At 43.1% G+C, this 14,879-nt stretch overlaps 1 protein-coding gene across 14 annotated transcripts in view; it reads left to right on the top strand.

Moving 5' to 3' along the window:
- Positions 1–14,294, top strand: part of SHLD1 (shieldin complex subunit 1) — a 123,870-nt gene extending 109,576 nt beyond the window's left edge. For 12 of the 14 annotated variants that reach the window (XM_033185679.1, XM_033185677.1, XM_033185675.1 and 9 more), the window contains one exon: positions 13,378–14,294. In XM_033185679.1, coding sequence (XP_033041570.1) covers positions 13,378–13,817 — 440 coding nt within the window. In that variant the 3' untranslated portion in view covers positions 13,818–14,294. Of the gene's footprint in view, positions 1–4,035; positions 4,202–13,377 lie in introns of those variants that run through there. The other 2 variants (XM_033185691.1, XM_033185689.1) reach the window with 2 other exon arrangements.
- The last annotated feature ends 585 nt before the right edge of the window (positions 14,295–14,879 follow it).

Genomic DNA, 14,879 nt, shown 5'->3' with positions numbered 1-14,879 from the left:
CTAATGTAGCATGCTCCTATATTAGAATACTATAAAGCAGTTTTACATAATCAACAATGGCTAAAGGTAAAAAATCATAAAGTAGCATGCAAAACTTTGTATTTTGAAAACAAAATGCAGAACTTTTTAAAATGACTACCACACACAAAGCAACACTCTTGCATATGGATACATATATATGTGTGTGTATGTGTGTATATATTTATATGATGAAAAATGGGCTGGGGGCTGGGCACGGTGGCTCAAGCCTATAACCCCAGCACTTTGGGAGGCTGAGGCACGCAGATCACTCGAGGCCAGGAGCTTGAGAACAGCCTGGCCAACATGGCAAAACCCCCTCTCTACTAAAAATACAAAAATTAGCTGGGTGCCAGCTACTTGGGTGGCTGAAGCACAAGAATCACTTGAACTCGGGAGGTGGAGATTGCAATGAGCTGAGATGAATTTTTTAAAAGTGGGGGAAGGGCTAGAAGCAATCAAATTATTAGATTGATGCAAAAGGAATTGTAGTTTTGGTCAATGTCAAAACCACAATTACTTTTGCACTAACCTATAATATCTGTGAAAACACAGTCAACTTTAATTTAAATGTTTAATAAGAAGAAAATTTTGAAGCAAATAGGACAATGTGTTAGTTGCCAATTTGAGGTGGTGTGAGCTTGGATGTTATAGTTCTCTGTATTTAGAACATTTGAATTTTTCAAGAAAAATTTGAAATGCCAAAGTAGAAGATTGCTTACAAATCAGAACATTGGTCTTATTAAATTGCCCTGGCACCTACTTTTAGAACTGTTTACTAATCATACCTGTCTTTGTTTTTTTTTTCCGGCATTCATTTTATTCTTCCGTGGTATCCTCTTAGAGGACCCCGTCCTCTGCTCGTGGCATCTGCTTGTCATTAGGATGAAGGGTGATAGCATGTGCCACTTGCCCTCTGGGTGATTCATCCAGTTTGAACTTTCAGATATAAACAAGCACAGAAACTGTGGTTTCAAAAGCACCTGACCAAGCCATCCATCCCTTTGAAATGTTAATTTGGATTAAATGTCGTGATATCCACACACTCTCACTTTGTGAGGATGTGGTTTTGTCCTTTAGAGGAACACTTACAAATACTAAAATATATGAACCGTGGATGGCAGGATTGCTATCAGGAAAAAGGAAGCTTAAGCTTATTGTTTTTCTGTCACGAATTTTATGGGATTAATAAGATAGAATGTAAGGTGCCCTACAACTCCAACCCTGGTGTTATTACGCAATAGGGAAAAGCCAGACTAAATCAGAAGGAGAACTCAAGCGAGGTGCCGATGGGTCGGAGTGAATCAGGGCCAGCTCACTTGCTGAACAGTAACCAAAAGGTTTGTACAGCTAGGAAGTGGGAGAAATGCCAGTAGTGAAAACAGGGAAAAGGAAAGGAGGATTGGCTTGGAGCGTCATAGGACAAATCCATGGAAGTTTAGCCAAAAACAAAAGTCTGTAGATACCTTATTGTTTATAACATGGACTGGGATGATTTCCAGCATCAAATCTCAGCCCTCCGGGACATAACTGTGTGGTAGGAACTTTCCACTGTTAACCCAGGTATATCAGCCCCAGTCCTCCAGCACCAGGTTGCGTAATATGTCATCATGCATGTATACATGTAATGAATTGTGTGATCAAGGGCCCTCTAGAAAGTGAAAAGTGGTACTATTAATAATTCATTGAGGCTGGGATGATGGCTCATGCCTGTAATCCCAGCACTTTAGGAGGCCGGAGCAGAAGGATCACTTGAGCCCAGGAATTCAAGACCCGCCTGGGCAACGTAGTGAGACCCCGCCTCTATAATTATAGTAATAATAATAATAATAATAATTAACTGAGACAACAGGCCTAAACCAGGACTGTCCTGGGCAAACTTTCTAGTCACTCTAGTGAATACCAGTCCCTCTAGTAAGAGCACACTTTTATAGAAAGGAATGCCTGAAGTTAAAAGGTTAGCAGAAGTGTTTACCTGGCTTCTTAGCCTAGTCCCCAAGCCCTCCAGAGCCTACCCCATTTCTTCCTCCCTTGCAAGGATTCTCTGCACCTTCCAGACCACCTCTCACTAGGCTCTTGGGCATTCTCATGTCTGCAGCTAGCACTGGGCTTCCCCTCCCTGAAGTAGCTTTCTTCCTCGGCCTGGTCTGTCTGAGGATGACTTGCCTTCCCATTCCCAGCTTTTTTTAATTTTACTTTTTTTTTTTTTTTTTTGAGTTGGAGTCTTGCTCTGTTGCCCAAGTTGGAGTGCAGTGGCGAGATCTCGGCTCACTGCAACCTCCACCTCCTGGGTTCAAGTAATTCTCCTGCCTCAGCCTCCCGAGTAGCTGGGATTACAGGCGCGTGCCACCACACCCAGCTAATTTTTGTATTTTTAGTAGAGACAGGGGTTTCACCATGTTGGTCAGACTGGTCTCCAACTCCTGACCTCATGATCTGCTTGCCTGGGCCTCCCAAAGTGTTGGGATTACAGGCGTGAGCCACTGCACCTGGAGCCCAGTCCCAGCTTTACCTCTCATTCGGCTTTACTCTACATTGCCTCCCGGAACTTGGCCATCCTTCACTGAGCTGAACCTGTGCCTTGGCTGGTGGATGCTCCATAATTATCGAGTATGAAAGGGAGGGACAACTGGGCCGCTTTGGAAGACTGGTCCTTGCTTCTTTGCAGGCGTGGTCTCCGGGGCAGCTGGCCAAGGAGGACAATACAGCACACAGACCAACCAGTATGGACATCTCATGCTTCTCTAGCAGTGAGGGACATCGTAGCACAGCATAAATCAACATGGCTGCCATCCGAATGCCACCTGATTTCTGAGAACTTCAACATAAACCTTCAGGAAAGATTATTGAAACCAAAGCTTTCTTAAACCACAACTATAAAGAATGTCTAGCCAGGCATGGTGACTCACACTTGTAATCTCAGCTACTTGGGAGCCTGAGACCAGAGGATCACTTAAGCCCAGGAATTTGAGGCCAGCCTGGCCAACCCAGTGAGACCCCATCTCTACACAAAAAATTTAAATATTAGCCGGGCACCATGGTGGTGCCTGTCTATAGTTCTAGCTACTCAGGAGGCTCAGGTGGGAGGATCCCTTGAACCTAGGACTTCAAGGCTACAGTGAGCTATGATCATGCCACTGCACTCTAGCTTAGGTAATAGAGTGAGACCCCTGTCTCCTTAAAAAAAAAAAAAAAGAAAAGAAAAAAAAGAAAGAAAAGAGAAGTCTACACCAGCCATTGTCCAATAAAAATATTATGTGAGTTACACAGGTCATTTTAAATGTTCTAGTAGCTACAGTTTAAAACATAAAACAAAGAAGAAAAACTAAAAACCTAAACTATTAATTTTAATAATAAGTTTCATCTAACTCAATATATCCAACATATTTTCATTTTAACATGTGATTGATATTTTTAAATTATTGAGATAAATATTTGATATCATTTGGATGTCTGTCCCCCCTAAATCTCATATTGAAATGTAATCCCCAGTGTTGGAAGGTGGGGCCTGGTCGGGGGGAGCATTTTTAATTTAATTAAAATTAAATTAATTAATTTGGGACCGCATCCAGCCTCAAATCACTTTCATTTGACTGTGTAGACTTTGTTACTTTTATTGCTATTGTAAAGTTTTTTTAAAAATCCTTAAACTGTGTCAGTCTTTAGGAAATATCCCTGAGTAGTATCGTGTTTGGGCCATGAGGGTGGATCCCTCATGGCTTGGTGCTGTCCTCGAAATAGGGAGTGAGTTCTCACGAGATCTGGCTGTTTAAGTGTGTAGAACTCTCTTGCTCCTACTTGGGCTGTGTGACATGCCTGCTCCAGCTTCACCTTCCACCATTAATAAAAGCTCCCTGAAGCCTGCTTAGAAGCCTAGCAGATGCCAGCGCCATACTTGTGCAGCCTGCAGAACTATGAGCCAATTAAATCTCTTTTCTTTATAAATTACTCAATCTCGTGTATTTATTTATAGCAACACAAGAATGGACTAATACAATATTATTTTTTCATCCTAAGTTTTTGAAATCTGGTGTGATTTTCTGCTTGTGGATCCATTCAGACTGGCTACATTCCAAGTGCCCAATGCTACACATGGCTAGTGGCTGACTGCTGTATTGGAGAGTACAGATCTAGATGCACTAGATGCATTGTGTTGCTCAAATCACCTTTTCTTCCTTTCTTTCTTTCTTTCTTTCTTTCTTTCTTCTTTCTTTCTTTTTTTTTCTTTTTTCTTTCTTTCTTCTTTCTTTTTTTTTTTTTTTTTTTCTTTCTTTCTTCTTTCTCTCTCTCTCTCTCCTTCCTTCCTTCCTTCCTTCCTTCTTTCTTTCTGTTTTTTTTTGAGACGGAGTATTGCCCTGTCACCCAGGCTGGAGTGCAGTGGTGTGATCTGCAAGCTCCACCTCCTGGGTTCAAGAGCGTCTCCTGCCTTAGCCTCCTGAGTAGCTGGGATTACAGGTATATGCCACCACTCCCAGCTAACTTTTGTATTTTTAGTAGAGATGGGGTTTTTCCATGTTGGCCAGGCTAGTCTCTAACTCCTGACCTCAAGTGGTCTGCGTGCCTCAGCCTCCCAAAGTGCTGGGATCATAGGTGTGAACCACTGCATCTGGCCTCAAATCACTTTCGTTAGACTGTGTAGACTTCCTTACTTTTATTGCTATTATAAAGTCCTTTTTTTAATCCTTGAACTATGTCAGTCTTTAGGAAATATCCCCAAGTAGTTTGTGTGTTGGGACTAGAGAGGAGTTTGGCTACTCATACTTTTAACTTTTGTTGCTTATGTTTCTCATTCGGAAGTGGTTAACCTTTGTTTCATTCATTCATTTGTTTATTCATTCCACAAATGTACCAAGTTCCTGGGCTCTGGAATTATTAAACATACAGGAAAGAGGTCTATTGTGTATTAAAGGTTTATTATGCCTATGAAAATAAAACTCATCAAATAAAAACATCCACATTTTTAAATATGCTGGGTATCTGTGTTAGGCCAAATATGCCAGACACTGTGTTAGGCCCTGGGGGAACAGCAGGTAACAAGAGAGACAAAAATCCTTGAGTAGGAGAAGTTAGAAAATAAACAAATTGGCCGGGCGCAGTGGCTCATGCTTGTAATCCCAGCACTTTGGGAGGACGAGACAGGTGGATCACTTGAGGTCAGGAGTTCGAGACCAGCCTGGCCAACATGGCGAAACCCCGTCTTTACTAAAAATACAAAAAATTAGCCGGGTGTGGTGCCGGGCGCCTGTAATCCCAGCTACTCAGGAGGCTGAGGCAGGAGAATGGCGTGAACCTGGGAGGCGGAGCTTGCAGCAAGCTGAGATGGAGCCACTGCACTCCAGCCTAAGCAACAGAGCAAGACTCCATCTCAAAAATAAATAAATAAATAATAAACAAATCATGTGTGTGTGTGTATTTAGGTGATATTAGGTTTGTTGTTTTTCATTCAAGACCTCTTATTAGAATAGTTACAAGGCCACGGTTATCTGTTTTTTCCTTAATCTAAAGCTTTGACTGATTGGGTTGTTTAGGTGGCAGAGTGATCCAAACTTTTATTACTCATGTACAGTATACCCTCAGTATTGTGGCCAGGGTTGGGCTGCTGTCATCTACTAACCTGCCCCTTAGTGTCAGAAAGTTTGCCTGGGGATTCCCTGGACTATGTCCCCTGCCTCTGTTGCTCAGGGTGATCTTTGATAAACACCCTAGCCGGCACTGCAACTACCTTTTATTTCCTTTTATTTGCCTGTTCATAGTAGCAAAGTCTTCACTTCTACTTCCTTTTTTTTTTTTTTTTTTTTGGAGATAAGGTCTGGCTCTGTCGCCCAGTCTGTATTGCAATGGCGTGCTCTCAGCTCACTGCAACCTCTGCCTCCCAGGTTCAAGCGATTCTCCTGCCTCAGCCTCCCAAGAAACTGAGATTACAGGCATATTCCAACACGCCTGGCTAATTTTTGTATTTTTAGTAGAGACGGGGTTTCACCATGTTGGTCAGGCTTGTGTCAAACTCCTGACTTCCAGTGATCGGCCTACCAAAGTGCTGGGATTACAGGCACGAGTCACCGTGCCCGGCCTTATATTTTTTGGTATTTTCTTGGTAGAGACAGGGTTTCACCATGTTGCCCAAGCTGGTCTCGAACTCCTGAGCTCAAGTGATTGTCCGCCTTGGCCTCCCAAAGTTCTGCGATTACAGGTGTGAGCCACAGTGCCCAGCCTCCACTTCTGCTATGATAAAATTGCGTTCCTTGGTAGAAGCCTTCCTCCTTAAGTTACTAAGGGCTTCTAAACTAGCAGAACACAGAAACCCAAGAAAGGCAATCAAGCTGTGAGTGGGACTGTAGATATTAGCTTTGTGAGAAATATAAGGCAGGAAGGGAGATAGCGATAGCCAAGACTCAGGGGAGTGGGAGAAATGTAATTTTTAAAATTGTGATAAAATGCACATAACGTGAAGTCTTAATCATTTTGAAGCATATAGTTCTGTAGTACTAAGTTCATTTGTATTGTTGTCAACCAGTCTCCAGAACTCATCATGTAAAACTGAAACTCTATACCCATTAAACACTAAATCTGCATTTTCACCTTTTCCCCTCTCCCCAGCTTCTGGTAACCACCATTTTGCTTTCTGTCTCTATGACATTTTTTTTTTTTAAGAGACAGGTCTTGTGCAGCCACCCAGGCTGGAGTCCAGTGGCAGTGGCGTGATCACAGTCCATTGCTGCCTTGATTTCCTGGACTCACGTGATCCTCCCAGCTCAGCCTCCCAAGTAGCTGGGACTACAGGCATTCACCAACATGGCAGCTAAATTTTTTATCTTTTTTTGTAGAGGCAGGATCTTGCTATGTTGCCCAGGTTGGTCTCAAACTCCTGGCTTCAAGTGATCCTCCTGCCTTGGCCTCCTAAAGTGCTGGAATTACAGGTGTGAGCCACGGCACCCAACCCTGTCTCTACGAATCTGACCACTTTAGGTATCTCATCTAAGTGGAATCATACAGTATTTTCCTATTGTGACTGGCTTATTTCACTTAGCATAATGTCCTCAGGGTTCATTCATGTTGTAGCATGTGTCAGAGTATCCTTTCTTTTTAAGGCTGAATAATATTTCATTGTGTGCACATACCTACACATTTTATTTTATTTTTGAGACAGAGTCTCGCTCTGTCACCTAGGCTGGAGTACAGGGGGATGATCTCACAGCAACCTCCACCTCCCACATTCAAGAGATTCTTGTGCCTCAGCCACCTGAGTAACTGGGACTACAGGTGCATGTCACCACGCCTGGCTAATTTTTATATTTTTAGTAGATACAGGGTTTCACCATGTTGCCCAGGCTGGTCTTGAACTCCTGGGCTCAACAGATCCACTTTCCTTGGCCCCTCAAAGTGCTGAGATTATAGACATGAGCCACCACACCTGGCCTGCCAACCGCATTTTATTTATCCATTTATCTGTTGATAGCTGGGTTGCTTCTAACTCTTGCCTAGTGTAAATATGAGAAATGCAATTTGAAACAGTGTGCCCAGGAAAGGTATGGTAGACTGAATTATTGTTCACCACTTGAACCCCGGAGGCAGAGGTTGCAGTGAGCCAAGATTGCGCCACTGTACTCCAGCCTAGGTGACAGAGTGAGATTCCGTCTCAAAAAAAAAATTCTTGGATTTCTTTCAGCTCTGTAACATCCTTGAAACCATACATAGGTCCTCTTAATCAGCAGTTGCTAGTAAAAGAAACTCTGGACAAATCAGGCAGGGTGGGTGGGTGGCTATTGATTCGGATGCATGCAGAAGGCAGAATTCTAAATATCAAATCTATTTAGTAGAAACCTGTTACAGTTGAAGGCAAAAATGTTTCACAGAGATGAAACCCTGCTGTGCATTTATGAACCACAGAAATAGCCATGGAAAGTTCTCTGGAAGAATCCCTCATTAGATATCTGGGTTTCTAAAGGCTAATGGCATCTCTCACAGAACACAACCATTAATCTCAAGTGCTCCATGCCAGTTGACTGTCTTCTGAATTCAAATAAGCACCTACAACTCCTAAAGATATAAAAATATTTTTAGGTGTATGACAATCTCAAGTATCAAGCTGAGCGTGGTGGCTCATGCCTATAATCCTAGCACTTTGGGAGGCCAAGGTGGGCAAATCACTGGAGGCCAGGAGTTCGAGACCAGCCTGGCCAACATGGCAAAACCCCATCTCTACCAAAAATACAAAAAATTAGCCAGGCATGGTGGCATGCACCTGTGGTCCCAGCTACTCAGGAGGCTGAGGTGACAGGATCGTTTGAGCCCAGGAGGTGGAGGCTGCAGTGAGTTGAGATCATGCCACTGCACTCCATCTTGGGTAACAGAGTAAGACTTCACCTCAAAAGGATTCTGAAGTGTGTATATGTTATCTATTTTCTTGTTGGCAAAGAGAAAATTTAACAATTGGATGCATGCAAAAGCATTGTGATATCAAGCCCTGCCCTCCTCTTTTTCTTCTTCTAATTTCTAAAGAAATCCTACTCATGATGGAAAATATATTGAAATAAAAAGGGAAGTTCCATTCAATTTAAATAATACCAGAATCATTGGGACCAGGGCCAGTGGTTTTTCCCCTCAACCATTGTGGGGTAAAAGAGCCATCTCCAGGTTTGAGAAGGGTAAATGCGTAACTTGAATAGGTACCAGCAAGAAGGGTGCTGTGCAGGGAATGGGGACCAACAGCAAAATCTCTTAGGGAGCTCAAGGCAAATCAAATATTATAGTGCAGCAAGATTCAACATTGAGTTCCCACTCCTTTCAAGATCCATCCTTTGAGCCAGGGGAGGGATGAGGGGTGGGGGGACATTATTGGTATTTGGGAGGACCATTCTTTGTCCTGTGCACTATGGAATGTTTACATCCTTGACCCCACTCACTAAATGTGAGTAGCACTTTGCGATCCCTGACACAAAAGCATCCCTTGACTCTCCCTGAAGACCTTGCTATCCCCCTTTGACAGCTCTACACCAACAGAGAGAAGAAGGTGGGTTTTGAATGTAGCTGTGAGGATGCATCACTGAGCAGGAACTGACTAGTACCCATCTTTCTTTCCACACATGGGCACATCAGGAAAGGAAGAGCAATTGGCTCTATTTGCTGGCAAAGAAAAGGTGACATCCAAAAAGCTACAACAGCCTCGTGATTAGAGAGGAGGCTTTATAGTTGGTAGTAAAGCAAATTTTAAAAGGAAATCGAAGACTGAAATGGACTGCAGGCAGTGTTCAAAAGAGCTGACATAGCAAATGACTCAACCTGTATGTCATTGGTCTTCTGAAGGGGAAGAGTTGTTTCTCTGAAGTCGACGGGCAGAATGCCTGACATGTGCATGAAAAATATAGGAGACAGCTAGCTTGTAGGCTCTTTTGTGGACACTGGATTTCAAAATTTTTAAATTAAATGAAACACATGAAAATTTAAAATCCTGTATATCAAAGCACGCTGACCATTTACTTGATGGTCATTTAAGTAATGGCTTACTTAGTAAGTCATTAAGTAAGTAATGGAGTTACTTAAGACCATTTACTTAACAAGTGCGTGCCATGTTGCTTGGCGTTTTCTGTATAAGCGGACAGTTTCGGGGGTTCAACTTTCCCAGTGTTGCTGCTGGGGATCCCCCGCTCTCTCCCACCCACCCCATTGGCTCTTCCCAGCTTCTATCTTCCAGCCACTACCCCCCAACCCCTACCCAGGACAAGGTCATCTGTGGGGAAGAAGGGAGGAAGGGACCCGTCATCCTGCCATCACGGGACCCCATTCCCTCTCCTTCTCCCTTCAGCTTTCTAACAGCAACATGATTTGTTAGGCAACTACCAGAGCTAAGGCTTTTTATTTGGTTGCTTGTTATTAAAGTAGGCCACCAAAGGAAGTTTTAACATCTGTCCCCGCAGAGGTTTGTTTTAATTTTTTTACAACAATTTTTTAAAACAAAGAGCCCTTTTTCATGAATTGTTTGAGATTTGCTCACCTGAAGGCCACCACTCCTGATTTTTCTACAAACAAGGACATTCTCTTCTAAAACACAGTAAAATCATCAAAACCAAGAAATTAACAGTGATACGTTACTACTGTCTAATCCTTAGACCCCATTCACAGCTCTCCAGTTGCCCCAGTAATGTGCTTTACAATGAAAAGATGCAGTTTTTTTTTTAATCAGGAATTTCAGTATTTTTATTTAATTTCTATTTAGTTTCATTTCATTGTTAATGTAATGTATCACTTTTATTGTATATACATATATATGTGTTTCTGTATATTTTATTATGTCTCTTGAATTGTCTTTCTATTTTTTCTTGGGTGTTACACTTTTATTTCACACAACATCAAAATATGGCATAACATAAAATCATGCAAGGCCCTATATTATTGCTTTGTTTGTAATGTTTATCTTAGATATTCCAGAATTGTTTTATTAACATTTTTATTTAATTTATATCAACCTGAATTTTCTGCAAGTCTTTGCTTTGTTATTGCATAATAACTTTTGTATTCTTCACTCAGGCTAATTTTCCAAATAGGTGGAATGCTGCACAAGGGCAGTAACCATAGAAAAGATGCAGTTTAAAAAATTTTTTTTCTGTTTGGCTGTCATGGCTGTTTTTAGCCTACTTCAGTCTGGGACAGTAGCTCAGTCCTTCCTTGGTTTTCACAAAATTGGCACTTCTGAAGAGAGCAGGCCAAGAACTCCTCTCCTGCTGCTTCTATGCCATCAGGACCAGAAAGAGACCAGCATCTGCCTCCCTCCCCCTCCACCTATCCTGGAGGCTTCATTCCAGTGATAGGGTTGTTGGGAAGAACTTGGGCAGAAGCTCTGGGCATAGCAAGGTCGAGGAAAGTTTCTTTACTATTCCTTAAAAAAAAAAAAAAAAAGAGGGGCCTGGGACATAGCTTTAAGCTTTCTGGAAACTAGTGTAGTGGAAATACTGCCCCTGCTATCGAATTCTTTACAAAGTGTGGTCTCTGTTTTGGGTCCCCCCTGGCCACTCTGAGTTCTCTCTCTCCTTGAGCCTCTAGGCTGATTCTCAGGCTACTGAAGAAAGGCCAGCTGGCAGAGGAGGAGAACTGGAACCAGCCATGGAGACATTTCTTTTCTATTTCTTCTTGCCACTTGGCCTTTGTTCATCAACCCTGCTTCTCTATTGCCATGGTCCTTTCAGAATAAGATTGCAGGACACCTCCTCTGAAGAGGGAGCATGCACTCATTCTGGTACCCTTGCACTGCATGTCTCCACTGAGTCCACAGTGTCCCAGTTAATGTCACTACATCATTTCATATCTATGTACATGATGCTGTGACTGTATTTCAGTTGTGTAATGTCTGTAACAATGTCTCTTCTTCCTACTTAGGTTCCAAGTACCTTAGATGAGGGACATGGTCTTCAGCATCCATCTGTATATCTTCAACAACTTGTAATGAGTTGCGTTAATATCAGCTTTCTATAAATATGTGTTGAATGGTTGAATGCTTGTCCATGTGTAGGCCTGCATGTGACTCAAAGAATACATGTCCATATTCTTTTAGAATGTGCTGATACTTTCGGATAATCTATTTCTCTGATCTTTATATTACCACAGACATTCTAGAAGAAAGATTGTTTAGTAAAATCCTCATTTTAAAGTTCAGAAAGTTGGAGCCCAGAAAGGTTGTATGACTTGTCCAAGGTGTCATTTCCAGCTAGTAGCAAAATTAGCACTCAAACCAAAATCCTACCTACTTTCCTAAAGCTCCACCCACTGCACCATACACCTTCCTTCAGCATTGGCAAGTACAGATACGTATATTATAGCTACTGATTGAGTTCGTAGGGGCAGGGAAATGTCAAAGCTAGTGATGCATAAAAGCTTATATCAGGGTCTGTCATGGAGGTCCAAGAGCAGGAGGTTCAAAAGCTTATATCAGGGTCTGTCATGGTCAGCTTCTGGTGAGGGCTCCTTTCCTGGCTTGCAGACAGCCACCTTCTCACTGTGTGCTCACATGGCTTTTCCTTAGTGCTTGCAACTAGAAATAAAAAAAGAAATCTCCTTCTCTCTTCCTCCTTTTATAAGGTTACCAATCCTATCAGATTAGGATCCTACCTATAGACCTCATTTAACTTTAATTACCTCCTAAAAAGCCCTCTCTCCAAATATAGTCGTGGTAGGGGTTACAGCTTCAACACGTGAATTTTGTGGGGACACAATTCAGTCCATAGCATAGTGATAGTGTAAATATTTTTAAACACCTTTGACATACTATATAATATGAAAATAGTTTTTGTAGTGTGACGGGTCGCCCACCAGGTTACTTAAGAGTATATGTCGGCCGGGTGTGGTGGCTCAAGCCTATAATCCCAGCACTTTGGGAGGCTGAGACGGATGGATCACGAGGTCAGGAGATCGAGACCATCCTGGCTAACACAGTGAAACCCCGTCTCTACTAAAAAAAAAATACAAAAAACTAGCCGGGCAAGGTGGCAGGCACCTGTAGTCCCAGCTACTCGGGAGGCTGAGGCAGGAGAATGGCGTAAACCCGGGAGGCGGAGCTTGCAGTGAGCTGAGATCCGGCCACTGCACTCCAGCCTGGGCGACAGAGCGAGACTCCGTCTCAACAAAAATAAAATAAAATAAAATAAAAAGAGTATATGTCTGCTGCTTGAACCCGGAAGGCTGGGCAGTGAGCCAAGGCCATGGTGCCCAGCTGAGGAGTAGGTGTCCTTGAAAACTCAGATATCCTGGAGAGAATCTGAGAACCTACCAAGGAAAACAGTCCCATCGTGCACACGCACGGATCTCTGGAGCTATCCTGCTGCCATCCAGGAGTGCCCTGTTTATAAGTCCTAATAAACTCATCTACTCATCAAGCTGGACTTGCCCATGTTATTCTTTGGTCTTTCAGCACCTTCCCAGTTTGAGGGTGGGTACTACAGTCCCAGGTTGTTCCTATAACAGCTGAGATCTGTTGGTGACAAAGTTACAGGTACTACTATTAATACTGTGATTTGCTGCCTACATTCATCATGGGATGAAATGCTTCATTTCAGGTTATGGTTAGTGAAAGTAACTACATACATATGTATATTTTTTCCATCCAAGTTCACAGGCACCCTGAATTTCTATACAGGGACATTGGGCTAAGAATCCTTGGTCCACACAAGTAGTATGTTCTTGTTGCGAGCAAGCAAGTGGCATAACCTCCGGATGGTGAGAACAGGTTTTGAAACCAGCTGATTCTTCCCATTGCCAGTTACTCAGGAGCAGTAAGCATGTTGAACTGAAAATAGACATCATCTGCTCCTGGCTTGCTTTCTGATATTTTTGATTGTGTGTTTGAGTATTGGAATATGTTTTGTCTTGCAGATACCAGTAACCTAAATACAGAACACAGTAACTCCTGGGCCTCTGAGAGCTTCTGGCTTGACCCTGCTGTGAAAGGCCAGTCAGAGAAGGAAGAGGATGATGGCCTTCGGAAATCCCTGGATAGATTCTATGAAATGTTTGGCCATCCACAGCCAGGCTCTGCGAACCCACTCTCTGCGTCTGTCTGCAAGTGCCTGTCTCAGAAAATCACTCAACTAAGAGGCCAGGAGAGCCAAAAGTATGCTCTCCGCAGTTTTCAAATGGCCCGGGTCATCTTCAACCGGGACGGCTGCTCAGTCTTACAGAGGCATTCCAGGGACACCCACTTCTACCCACTGGAGGAAGGAAGTACATCTTTGAATGATGAAAAACCAAACCCAGGACTGTCAAAAGATATTATTCATTTCCTCTTGCAGCAGAATGTAATGAAAGACCTGTAACTGGTGCCGGGCGGTGTGCAGGCTAGTAATGGAGGTGCTGCGCCATGGCCAGCACTGTTGGTGGCCACCCAGATCCCCTAGGGTCTCTGGCCAGCTCTGTGTGCCCAATCCCAATTAAGTGCTTTGTGGTTAAAGGCTGGCACCTGTGACCTGGTACTGGAGCCAGTCAGCCCATATGGAGAGCCAGCAGGGTCTGGAAGTTCTCTGTCCCCATGGTCACCCCACCCCCCACACTCCTTGGCCAAGGCCACTGACTGACTGGGCTATGAGTCAAAAGCCCAGCTCCCTTGCCTCAAGGAAGGACATTCTCTGAGGCATAATTTATGTCCTAGAGCTCCCTTTCCTTGAGATCAGCCTGAGGCTGGGACATTACATGAAATCACACCCTTGCTGGGCTTAATCCCTTTCCCTGTCCTCCTCCCATTTATTTACTGGTGTCTCTGGGAGCCTTTCCTGAATAAACCTCTTATATCTGAATCCTTGACTCAGAGTCTACTTCTGGGAGAATTCAACCTGAGAGAACATGCTTCTGTGAGATGAGGTTTTAGAAGGATACAAAGCTCTACACTGAATCAGGTATAAGGAATTATATCAAGTTGTAAAACTGAGACCATGTAAGTGAGAATACATGTCCTAAAATAATATAAAGATTGAAATACAGTTTAGAAAAGTATATCACATCTTGATCACACCCTTGCCTCCTCTCCAAAGCTAGAAATCCGTGTTTTATCATACTAACTGGGTGTGGAGGGAACATTTGGACAATCTAAAATAACAGCTAAAATTCACAGTTTAAAAAAAAAAATCTCTTTGTCTCTTAGATTGCAAATGTGAAAGGTGAGAAGATAACAAACGTGCACCACCCACCACAGTGTATGTAAGCACTGTTATGATACGCTAGGCTGATGCCATGTGGCCTTGTCAAGTTGTAGTTGAAGATAATAAAGAATCCTTTGCCCAGGTGGGGCCCTGCTTCCTCTTGTATTCTGCCTGCCTGTACCCTCTGTCACCTTGTGAACAGTTGGCCCCTCACCCTTGCCCTGTCCTTGCCTCCAATACCCT

Source organism: Trachypithecus francoisi, unplaced genomic scaffold (assembly GCF_009764315.1).
Source record: "Trachypithecus francoisi isolate TF-2019V2 unplaced genomic scaffold, Tfra_2.0 Lachesis_group21, whole genome shotgun sequence".
Taxonomy (NCBI): Eukaryota; Metazoa; Chordata; class Mammalia; order Primates; family Cercopithecidae; genus Trachypithecus; species Trachypithecus francoisi.
This window is presented reverse-complemented; position numbering and strand designations above follow the sequence as displayed.